We start from the raw sequence: 11585 nt of genomic DNA on the forward strand, positions 1-11585 counted from the left end.
TGAAACTCCTCATCACAGTGTGTGAGGCTAGCAGAGTTCTAAACTGTTCTGTTCAGCTGTTGTTGGGATGAATTCATACTGGGGCTGCCTGCCACCCCCCACCCTCTTGCATGGATAATGAATAGAGCAAAGCGCCTCCTGGTAAAAATCAAGATAAAATGCCCAGCAGTGGCAGCAGAGAAGTTCCTCATACTTCCAAGGAGTAACTATTTATCATGCCAGTATAAATTGCTTTAATTGCATGAAACACACATCTATCATACCTGTGCACAGTTTTCCCCAGTGGGACCCCAGAAGTGGAATGTATGCATAACTCAAGTCAGAATCCATGCCCCACATGCTTTATTTACACTCAGCATGTCATTAGCAAAGGACACTGATGGCAGGTATCATTAGATTGTATGTTTTCGTGACAGGCTCTCATTAACTGTGGCAGAGCAAGCAAAGACCATTTAGCTCAGCAAAATAAAGACTTTTCCAAGAGAAACTAAATTACTTGACTCAGTTTAAAATATTAGCAGAAACTGTATCCTGTGCTCCTCTTTACCTTATCAGTTCAGATTGAGTAGTTGCAGTTAACTTGCTTACAGAAAGAGCAATGCTACAGAAAGCGTCTGTTTTAATATATCTTACAATGGCGAGGCCAGACATTGGATTTGGTTTTGTAAAACAGTGTGAGCATCAGACAGCGTGTGGTGTATTGGCTGGTAAACAGCTGGTGCCAGAAATGGGCATGTACGTCCTTCAGGCATGTTCAGAAATTCATAGGGACACCTACATTTTCAGACAGACATTCATCAAATGCAGAAGCCTTTACCTTGTGGCTGCAACTCACAATTTGTTTTTCATCATTGATTTCTCTGCTCATTATATTCTTGATTTATGCATTAAATGGTCAGAGGAATGCCACCACAAAATCCTAAAACACAAAGTCACGACGACAATGTTTTGCTTAGTCCAGCCAACAGTCCAAAACTTAAAACGACTATAATGTTAAGACCAAGAAAAGTAGCAAATCTCACATTTGAGAAGCTAGAACCAGCCACTGTTTGCTCGACAATTTACACAAGCGATCAGTCATTTATTATTATAGATGCCAATTCATTTTCTGTTGGTTGATTAACATTGATTACACACTAATACGTGCAGCTGTACTTTACGTAGATCCCTCTAGAGCTGAAACGATAAGGCTATTAATCGGTTTTGAAAACTGAATGCTTGTTTGTCTTTTCATTTCTCAGGCAGAATAGTCAAATACTCTCTAGCGCCAGCCTGTCCAATGTGATGATTTGTTGCCATATGGGAAAACTGAATATCTTTGGGTTTTGCATTGTTGGTTGGACAAGCTATTTGAATACTTGTCTTCGATTCTGGGAAATTGTTTCTTATGATTTTCTGATATTTTATACAAACAGTTATTAATGTTTTCAAGAAAATCGCTAGCAGATTAATTGATAATGGAAACAATTACAACAATCACTGACAACTCTAAGCATGACAATCAAAACTCCACATTTGCAAAATATAACAAGTTTTGGTCAAGCAGTTTACTGGCCTTCTTATAAGAAATTTCAGTCATTTAAAATGTAACAAAGTCCTTTACGTGTGTGTGTGTGTGTGTGTGTGTGTGTGTGTGTGTGTGTGTGTGTGTGCGCGCACACACACTGAAGCCTATATTTCCAAATCTTTCCCATAATTGACACAGTTCAACGGGAGGGGCATTGATTGATTGGACAATCTCTAAACCAGAACAATAATAACACAGGGTAATGCACTTGAAACATGGCATCAATAAGGGTTTTCTTCCACAGCCGTCCCACTGGCTCACAACTTAACGTCTTTAAGTGACTGTTTCCTTGAACGCACAGAGACATCTGCCAGCAGTGGCAGATGTCTCACAAATGGATGTTACGACTTTGCAGCAAATACAAATGACCCATGTCGCTGACCTAGAAATGTCAATGATTCCAATTTCACCAGCGATACAGCTGAGGGACGAGAGCATTATGATAGGTGCTTACACGAAGGCTGGATATAAACTTCACAGAAGGCATTTTAACAACCACAACTTTACCATGCACGTTCACTAAAACCCATACACTGAGTTACTACAAATCATATTCAAAACTTGATCGGTGCATCGCGATACGGACCTGGGCGATTCTGCATCGATGCAGTGACAGCCCATAATCGATAACTGCCTACTGATGTTGCTTGTTGATTTTCCACTCAATGCTTTTCTGCCTTTTGGCTGCCGTTTTCAGACTCTGCTACATTCAGAAGTGTCTTTTTCAAGAGCAGATACAATAAAAAGGGGAGTTCAAATATATCTGACCTCTTGAATTTGTTGATGAAAACCATGTGTAGGTGGCCGGGTTGGGTCAGTGGGTAGAGCAGGCGGACATATACTGAGAGGCTTATGCCTCAACGCAGCGGTCCAGGGTTCCGACCTGTGACGATTTCCTGCATGTCTTCCCCCTCTCTCTCCCCTTTCTCACCTAGCTGTCCTATCAATTAAAGGCGGAAAAGCCCAAAAAAATAATCTGTAAAACAAACGTGTAGTAATATATAATAATATTGAGGAGGTGACGCATCGTGATATTGAATCGATTGGAATCGCTTATAGGATAATCGTAATTGAATTAGGCTAAATCGTGACACCAGTGAAGAGTCACATCCCTATTCGAGACGTCCCTACACTTAACTGGAGGCTCAGACACTCAAACCAACACTTACAATAACACCTGTTAAAGAAGCTTTTAGCCTATAGTCATAACCCTGCTGGACAGATTCTATTTCTATTTTCAATCCACTGTTGCTAGGGGAAACTTCAGCACTTGTAATTTCTATGGCAACCCACTGTTCCCAACACTAGTGGACCCTGTGATTTTTTTGCAGGAGTTTTAATGCATATATTACCCTGGTCGAGTCATGCCTCCTAAAGCTTGGTTATTCACAGAGCAAATGGAGGAGTGCATACTGGCTGGCGTTTTGTCATTCTGTCATTTCAGCATGCCGGTCACAGCTGACTTTCACAAAAACGATGGACTGGACTGATCGAGATGTCCAACTGCAGCAGGTGTGAGAAACTATTTGGACTTTTTTAGAAACAAAGTATTAATTACAAAGCTCGCTGTTGAGGCATGTCACACTGTGTTGAATCCCATTTATCAGTTCACACTTTAAATGCAAAAGCGTGTTGTTAGGCAACAGAGTGACAGAAAAATGTGCATGCACATTGTGGGTATGACCACTCCAAAACTGTATGATTAATAATTGTTGCCCTTTTACTGTGGCAACTACAGAAACAGTCCTGATAATAGAAAATAGGGGCAGTCGTCAGTTAAATGTCACTGCAGGGACAGATGGACACTTACAGCTGGCAACTAAGATGCAACTGTCTGGGTCAATTTAATATATCTTACCGACCTTCATTTACTGAAATAACAATTTTTAATAAACTGTCAGAATCCCATATAATTAGACTGATGATAGTTACAACAACCAATGACATCTCAAACCATACTTTCAACCAACTAATCAGACCAAGCCCAATTCAAAATCCTGACATGGTCAGACTCTTACTAATTTGGACAAACAAATGCAGAAATAAGCCAATACGAGGAAGGAAATACGTCGCACTAGTGTATTTAAAACATGTTAGTTATTGTGATATTAATTTGCCCAGCCCAGTGGTTCTCAACCTGGGCTGGACAAATTAATACACATCAACTGAACTGCTCACAACTCACAAAAACTGCACTACTGACCACTGGGATTGGTAAGTCGTCCATTACCCCGTTTTCCTAGTCCTCAGAGCTTTGACTACAGACGTTACTGCTGGATCCAGGCAAAGCCAGCAATTATCCAGCAGTCCCCTACCCACTGCCAGCACGCCTCATCTTCACCAATTAGCGTCTAGGGTGATATTCTCCATGCTGTTTTGATCAAACAGGGACATGCTGCAGAGGCAGCAAAATGCAGCTGAGAATCCTCTAATGAAAGAAAAATACGTTATTAATGCTTGATAGTGTTAATCAGCAGATCGGCTAGCACTCTCTCACTCAGCAATGCCACAGGAGTTCCACAGGGCTGCCTCAGCTGGAAGTAGGAAAACATTTGAGATACACTAATGACAGTAAAGCTTGTATTCATCCATCCTGCGTATGATCACCGCACAGTCGCTGAGGCAGCAACAGGGAAAAGGGATGGACACAATCATGCTGCAAGTGTGTCATACAGTATCAAAGCACCCATTCATTTCAGTTCTGTGGGCTTTTTAGTTTGACAGAAAGCCCAATCAAAGAGACAGAGAAGCCTGAATACACGACTGCAACTGAGAAAACCAATTATACTTCTCAAATGTGAAACTCAATGCATTGATGTAACCATTTCACATTTTAGAGAGACAAGCAAGCATGCGCGTGAGGGTGCTGCTGTCATAAGTCGCTCCACTTGGATGTGAAATCCAATTTTTTCATCTCTGGTGGAGTTACAATAGCAGTGGAGCTCATCAATGGCTTCATCTTCTGCAGTGTTCTTGCCCTTTATGGATGGCAGAACACTTGCTTCAGCTAAAAGCAACAAAGGTAACCCTACTGTTAAGTGTAAGAGCGGCATGGATCAAAGATCTCCTATAGGTCCTGCACAAGGAAAGGTCGCAGCTGTTCAATCAGAGCACACAGCCAGCAAGACTGAACATCACAGACTGTTTGAAGAGGAGTTTTCAGAAAGGATTTCCTTTTGCTGTCATATGCAGCTCTGCTTTTGATAACACTTCCATGAAAAATATTTCTACTTGGCAACACAAAAAGGTTCAACAAACATTGTTGTCACCTCTGACCTTGTGGTGCTGGTTTTTGTTAAGTCTGTAAATGTTTGCAGCTCTGTCCGTTCTTTACTCAGTGTGGATGATGGTGGGGAGAAGATGACAAACTGCTGATGTTAACAGACACTTCTCCACAGCACACACTAGCTTTACTTGTTAATCCCTAGCAAATCCTTGGAGAGAGCAACGGGGCCATTTTGGACAGCACCCTATAGGCTACATTTGCATTCATCAGTGGAACGCAGAGGGAGGAAGTGCTAGACTAAACGGCGCATTATCAACAAAAGTAATGCCACAAAGCATTCTAAACAAAGCCTCTGTTTCAATTAGAGAAGATAAATCCCCTTCCAATAAAAAAAAGAAAAAAAGAAAGAAACATGACAAATTAGCTGAAAGACAAACTTGCAGACAGTCACTAAGTGGGAAGTGCTGGATCAGCTCAGAGCCAGTGTGAGCAGGAGTGATTTCTTGACTGATAAGCGTGACTTAAGCACTAAACCCAGAGCTGTGTGTGTGTGTGTGTGTGTGTGTGTGTGTGTGTGTGTGTGTGTGTGTGTGTGTGTGTGTGTGTGTGTGTGTGTGTGTGTGTGTGTGAATGGATGACATTGAGTGCACAGCCAAACAGTAGCTCTGCTGTGTGGGTTTCTGACACCGAGCTGCTTTTTGCACTGCAGCACGGAGACAACATGCACATACTGTACCCAGAGGTTACTGCCTCCCCTGCTAGACTGGAATGATAATGAGAAACCATGCAGGCAGAATATTCATAGGCTGTCACATTACTGTGATTCTTAAAGAGGAGACTGCAATATGAGGTATAGTGCAAGAGGGAGATACGGTAGCCTATGTAAAGAGCTCCAGGCAGGTGAGTGGTCATTAATCATCATGTCGCTCCCGGGAGAGAGATGCAACCACCGCAACACTACAGACAGTTTACATTCATCTTTAATTAGCTGGGATTTTGAATGGAACAATTGAACCACCTGTTGCAGAGAGGATTAGTGAGAAACTTGAGTTTGGACTGCTGAATAAAACAACACAGTATCTAGATAAATAATGCATGACTACATCAAGTAGCCCCCTGTCCTGTAAGCAAGGTTAATAAAACTCACTTCCCTGCTGCATAATGTGATGTCCGTGTCAAACTATTCCCCATTATTTCACCGATAAACTTGACTGTTTCAGTTAACATGCACTTTTCCCACCATTGTTAGCTTACCTTCAGCGTCTCTATGTCGAGAGTAGCCGACTGCTCCATGTTACAGTCTCATTTGTCACAGTTACATATTTCCACAAAGTTGAAACAAGCTAAGTACACGGAATTTAGACCCGGTGCGCGAGCTGGCTGCGCTTCCTCTCTCCCATTCAGAAAACAATACAGTTATCCAGCGGGTTAAACAAGTCATAGTTGTTTTATCTACATATTAACAGTACTTTCAATATATTTTAAGCTGTATTATGGGCCGTGACTAGTGTTCAAACAAGCTACAGTCTACAGACACGCAGGTTCAGGTGCTTCCGTCTGCGGCTCACTTTTCGTTCAAGCAGCTGATGAGACGATTCGCTCTCCTTCAAAACCCAACCACTGTCAAGTCAGACGGGATGAGGATGATACTTCCGGTAATTCATTTCAAAATAAAGATCATGAAGGTGAGCATACGCATGCATCTCTGATCTCTGGAATATCATTTTTTTCTGGGATGATTTTGTTTTGTACACCCACACCCTCTTTGATTATTATCTTTTTATTACATTTTTTGTGTGTGCTCTGTTAACCCGGTATTACTATGTTATCATGTATTAAAATGCAAATAGAAATAAAATAAAAATGTAAAACAAAGTACAGCCTATCAGTAAATAAATGTAACCTACTCATGTTGAATGGTCCCGTCAGTGTTATATTAAGATAATACGTACTTACTTACCTATTTATTATTGAAAGGTTCATATGTAAGAGGCATTTTAATGTTGTCCCCAATCAGTTAAACATTTATTATTTTACTAAAAAAGTACCTCAGCAATATGTTTCAGACGTGAAGGAGTCCTGTAGGACTTTTCTATAATGTAGTAGTAATTAGTAGTTTAATCTGTAATGATGTATCATAATTTATAAACTGATCATTATTTTTGCATAGCTTGTACTATAAAACCTTAATGTGAAAAGTAACTACAACAGCTGTCAGATAAAGGAAGGCGAGTAACAGTACAATATCTTCTATTGAAGTGTAGTGGAGTAGAAGTATGCTACTTTATACTAATAATAAGTAAATAATGAAAAATACTCAAGTTAAGTAAATACAGTAGAACTGTACTTAAGTCCAGCATTTGAGTAAATGAACTTGGTAACTTTACACCACTGGGAAAATACCTTCAGTTAAACCTTCAGTTAAACAGAATGAATAAATATGTTTAATACAATACTATGCCCAAAATGTCAACTTGAAAAGACCACATTATAACCATAAATGGTATGCAAGTGGGTGTTTTGTTTTGTTTGGTTCTCATACGTAACATTGATGAAATGTATACTTTGCTAGCAAAGTATACATTTTATTATGAAAACAGGGTGTTGTTCAATTTCCTGTTTTATTATACTGAACTCTGGTTGACTTGACACAATTCAAATCCCATTTACAGTAGGAGGCAATGCATTGGTTAAAATAACTGTTTAAAACAGAATTAGCCAGAATCAGCGGCCGCAATCAGTTGCATTAGAGGTCACTCTTAATATCACATCAGAAGAAAAACTTTCTCTAACAGACTCTTATTCACTAGGCGTTTTAAAGGCATATAGCCTACGGGTTCATTTCACCATAAACTTATATTTTCTAATTAAGCTACCACAAAGAAATTATGTAGAGGAGGCGGATATTAGAGCGGTATGATTTTGCTCCCAAAGCACATAAACTAAATGTAACTGGTTTATCATACATCGCAATCTCTTCCCATCCTTTTGTATTTGATGCACCCTGCAGGAGACATGGTGACACTACAATATCAATAGAAAACAAACTAAAATAGCTCAATACAGAATACAGAATACAAGAAAAAATCTTAGCATAGGCTACTCGATAAATATAAGATATATACCTATAGAATATCTATAGAATACACGATATAAAGGATATGCTAAAATACACTATAAATATACTAAACTACTACTACAACACTACAACACAGGAGAACATAGCTACTATATACATTAGGCAAGTGTGTATATTTGTTGAAGAAAGATGTACTATATCAAAAACATGAACTGATGTTATAGTATATTAGACTATATAAGGTTTCTTTTATTTTTTTTATGTAGATAATCGGGTTAATGTGTGGCAAGTAATTCTATTGTAGTGGAAAAAGAATATGAATGGAAAAATGCAGTTTGAAAAAAAAGAAGACAGAAAGGTATTTTGATCATGTTCAGATTATGAAAATTAATAATGACATATATGCCCTATAATGCAAAAAAGATAAATATAAACCAGATTGTGTGGACAGGTTATAGTTTTCTTTTCAACATATTAACAAATGTCCGTTGCAGTATCCTTAAAAACAACAACAGTAGAGGGCAGCAAGGTTCACAGACAAAAGTAATCAACCCTGAGCTCCAACTCGGAACTCGTTCTAATCAACTATCGATACATTTTATTCATCGTCGCAAGGATGTCTGACGCAAAGCAAATCACGGCACAGAAAAGGTAGATAAATACATTTAAGCGGGGTTAACCTTTTATATTATGAGTTAACTTTTTAACTTAGCTTTTAGGAAATAAAAATGTCGTTTCATTTCATAATAATCCTGCACAATCACCGATGGCGACACCCTAATATAGCCTAGGTCGCGAATTGCATTTGCATTGAAACGCAGACTGACAGGTTTGCATGATCAGCTATCTAACTGTTTATTCTGCCTGTGCTGCAGGCTTTGCATAGACAACATTTTCATATTATCTCTGTGTTCTCCCAGTGCTAAAATTGCAGCTGGAGCAGTTGTGTGTGTTGAAAGCGAAATAAGAGGAGATGTGACCATTGGTGAGAATTTGCTTTTAACGTCCCTATAAGCGCCATTTTTCTCATTGCTTATCCAGCAGCTGTATTCTCTAATAAGACAACACTTTGTATTCTTTCTTATTACAGGTGCTAGAACAGTTGTCCACCCCAAAGCACGGATCATAGCAGAGGCAGGGCCTATTATCATTGGAGAGGGTAATCTGATAGAGGAGCAGGCACTTATTATTAACAGGTAGGCAGGCTACATTGTTTATTACAACATAATCTTCCTATTTTGTCATCACTGTTGAACCTTATCTTATCTGTGTGTTTTGTCTGTAGTTATCCAGAGAATATCATGCCAGACACAGAGGGAGTGGAGCCAAAAACCATGACAATTGGGACCAATAATGTGTTTGAAGTTGGATGTGGTATCCTTTGCAATGCAAATAACAATATGGGATTGCAGTAGAGCCAGCCTGACAAAATGGCAAATATGAGCTTATTGCAGCTATGTCTGTTAGCCAAGAACAAGAAATGTATCTACAGAAACACAAAAGATGTGTTTGTGGTCATTTAGAAACAGTGTTGCGAATATAGTTTGTCCACCAGAGAGCACTAACAAGTCTATTTCAGCTATTTTAAATGTTCTACTCATTATACATGTATCTTGGTCACAATTCTTAAATGTAATAATCCTCATATAAATATCACAGTGGGTGTTTATCAGGCTATAGATAACAGTGACTATTCAGTGTTTTAAATTCATAGGTTCAAATCCTTAATGATTCTGCTACAGTCTCTCAAGCCTTAAAAATTGGAGACAACAATGTGATTGAGTCTAAAGGTAAGTACTGTAATCCTATTAGGAGTGTGCAACCTGGATAAAATCACAGTATTATCAATATATATCATTATATAGTAGAAGACTTTCTGGACAATCAAACCGTTAATTGATAAAATACCAGAATAGAGACCACAGTATGGCAACATTGATAAATGTATAGCCTATGTTTCACAGTGAATAGAATCATATTGCCCAACCCTAACTCCCATATCCCTTTAGTGTATTTTTCTAAGAAAGTGCATCTTTCTGCCAATAACAAATCCCAGCTGATCTTGGGAGGAACGTGATCCTGACCAGTGGGTGCATCATCGGCGCATGCTGCCAGGTCAACACGTGTGAGGTCGTGCCAGAGAACACAGTTGTGTACGGTTCAAACTGCATCCGCCGTGTGCAGAGTGAAAAGCCACAGGTCAGTCTCCGTCGATGCCTGTTTATGCCTGCGAGTCACAAAGTTCCGTTGGCTTGTGTGCAGATTTTTGTAACTGGGGATGTGTTTTTTTTTATTTTTATTTTTTATCTTGCAGCCTCAGACTCTGCAGCTCGACTTCCTCATGAAGATTCTGCCCAACTATCACCACCTGAAGAAGACGGTCAAAGGAAACAGCACACCTGTGAGAAACTAAGATGGAGCTGGAGAGGGATGGTACCAAAGCATCTGCACACTCTTAACTTGCACTTGTCTTTTACTTTTTTACTTTAGTATTGTTCCTCGGTGTCTAGTAGAATACCTCTGGCACTGAAAATGGCCGTCACACACTCTACATTTCTTCCTGCATATGACAATTGTCATCATTCTTCAACACGTGACCATTTCTGGTTTTGCACTTTTACTTTTAGATCAATGTTAAGACTATTTAGGATATATTTTGGACCAGAAAATGTAAATATGCTGTGCCATTTTTATGTTAATCAATGATACTCATATATTTATAATTGTATCAATAAAGATACAAACATATTACAATACAATAAAGATTCTAATAAAGACTGCATTCAAGTATTCCGCTAGGTGTTGGTTTTATATTTCCTTTATTTTTTTTACCACAAGAAGGGACTATTGAGCAACTGTTTGTTCACCCTCTGTGCTGTCAGCTCTGAAGGCTTTGTTTCATCAGGTGATACAAAAAATCCAAATCAAATAGCGTTTATTAACAAAACTAAAATATATATGTACTGTCATGTGTGTTACTACAATCTGTCTGTTGCTACAATCAAGTTTATAGGCTACAAATAGTCACTACAAATGGCCGACATTGGTGACTGTGACTGTAAGCGGATGTGTCATTTAAAAAGTGCATTTAGCAAAAATGATGCCTAAAAAGATAACTCTGGGTGTGGTAGATTCGGTGGTTGCTAGTCCTGTGCCCTCACACTAGGGGCTGCCAAATTGGTGCCGTGGGGTATAGTGGGAATTCCAAACAAAGCCTGGTTTATTGTCATTAACACAGGTGTGGTTGCAACTTGCATTTCTACTGCAGCATGGGCCCAGATAATGCCTGGTGCACCCTCCCCCCCCTTCCCTTTCCCTCCTCATGTCTGAGCCCCATGAGTGGTGCTCCCATCTGTGCCACAGCCTTCGTGGATTTGGGTGTGGAAAGATGTGTGTGGGGGAGAGCCAGTAGCAGATCACTGCCTAACACACCTGGCATACAAAAAGTTCAGATGTTACATTTTACAGTTGTCTCTTTTAAAGTCTGGTGGCTGTAAAACAAGCTCAAGGCCGCTGCTCTTGGTCTTCAAAGTTTAAAGGCTTTGTGTCATGCTCAGTGGGCAGAGCACTGCACACTACAGCAGCTCCCTGTAGGAGGCCCGCAGCTGGTGTCGCATGCTGCCAATACTCATTTGAACATGTCACGGTAGAGTCCCACGAGGAGTCCACATCAACCAGGGGCTAATTATTTCAGCAGTGTAGTGCAGCCGGGG

At 39.7% G+C, this 11585-nt stretch overlaps 2 protein-coding genes across 3 annotated transcripts in view; one reads left to right on the forward strand and one right to left on the reverse strand.

Moving 5' to 3' along the window:
* LOC144534420 (zeta-sarcoglycan-like) overlaps nucleotides 1–6397 on the reverse strand; it is a 39976-nt gene extending 33579 nt beyond the window's left edge. The window contains exon 1 of the mRNA XM_078276337.1: nucleotides 6048–6397. Within this exon, the coding sequence (XP_078132463.1) occupies nucleotides 6048–6086 (39 nt within the window). The 5' untranslated portion in view covers nucleotides 6087–6397. The remainder of the gene's footprint in view (nucleotides 1–6047) is intronic.
* Nucleotides 6398–8438: 2041 nt separating this feature from the next.
* dctn6 (dynactin subunit 6) lies at nucleotides 8439–10662 on the forward strand. 2 transcript variants are annotated; one of them, XM_078276338.1, is made up of 7 exons: nucleotides 8439–8523; nucleotides 8793–8857; nucleotides 8963–9068; nucleotides 9158–9246; nucleotides 9615–9662; nucleotides 9929–10071; nucleotides 10187–10662. In XM_078276338.1, the coding sequence occupies exons 1-7, from the start codon at nucleotides 8489–8491 to the stop codon at nucleotides 10283–10285; spliced, it is 585 nt and encodes a 194-aa protein (XP_078132464.1). In that variant the 5' UTR covers nucleotides 8439–8488; the 3' UTR covers nucleotides 10286–10662. The 2 variants fall into 2 exon arrangements, with proteins under 2 accessions (XP_078132464.1, XP_078132465.1); XM_078276339.1 differs by lacking the exon at nucleotides 8793–8857.
* Nucleotides 10663–11585: the final 923 nt, after the last annotated feature.

The sequence above is a fragment of the Sander vitreus genome, chromosome 19 (assembly GCF_031162955.1).
Source record: "Sander vitreus isolate 19-12246 chromosome 19, sanVit1, whole genome shotgun sequence".
In the NCBI taxonomy this organism is placed as follows: domain Eukaryota; kingdom Metazoa; phylum Chordata; class Actinopteri; order Perciformes; family Percidae; genus Sander; species Sander vitreus.

Coding starts and splice junctions, on each gene's coding strand:
- dctn6 (XM_078276338.1), top strand. CDS start 8,489: ATGTCTGACGCAAAGCAAATCACGGCACAGAAAAG. Junction 8,858..8,962: donor AAGAGGAGATGTGACCATTG/GTGAGAATTTGC, acceptor TTCTTATTACAG/GTGCTAGAACAGTTGTCCAC. Junction 10,072..10,186: donor TGCAGAGTGAAAAGCCACAG/GTCAGTCTCCGT, acceptor TTTATCTTGCAG/CCTCAGACTCTGCAGCTCGA.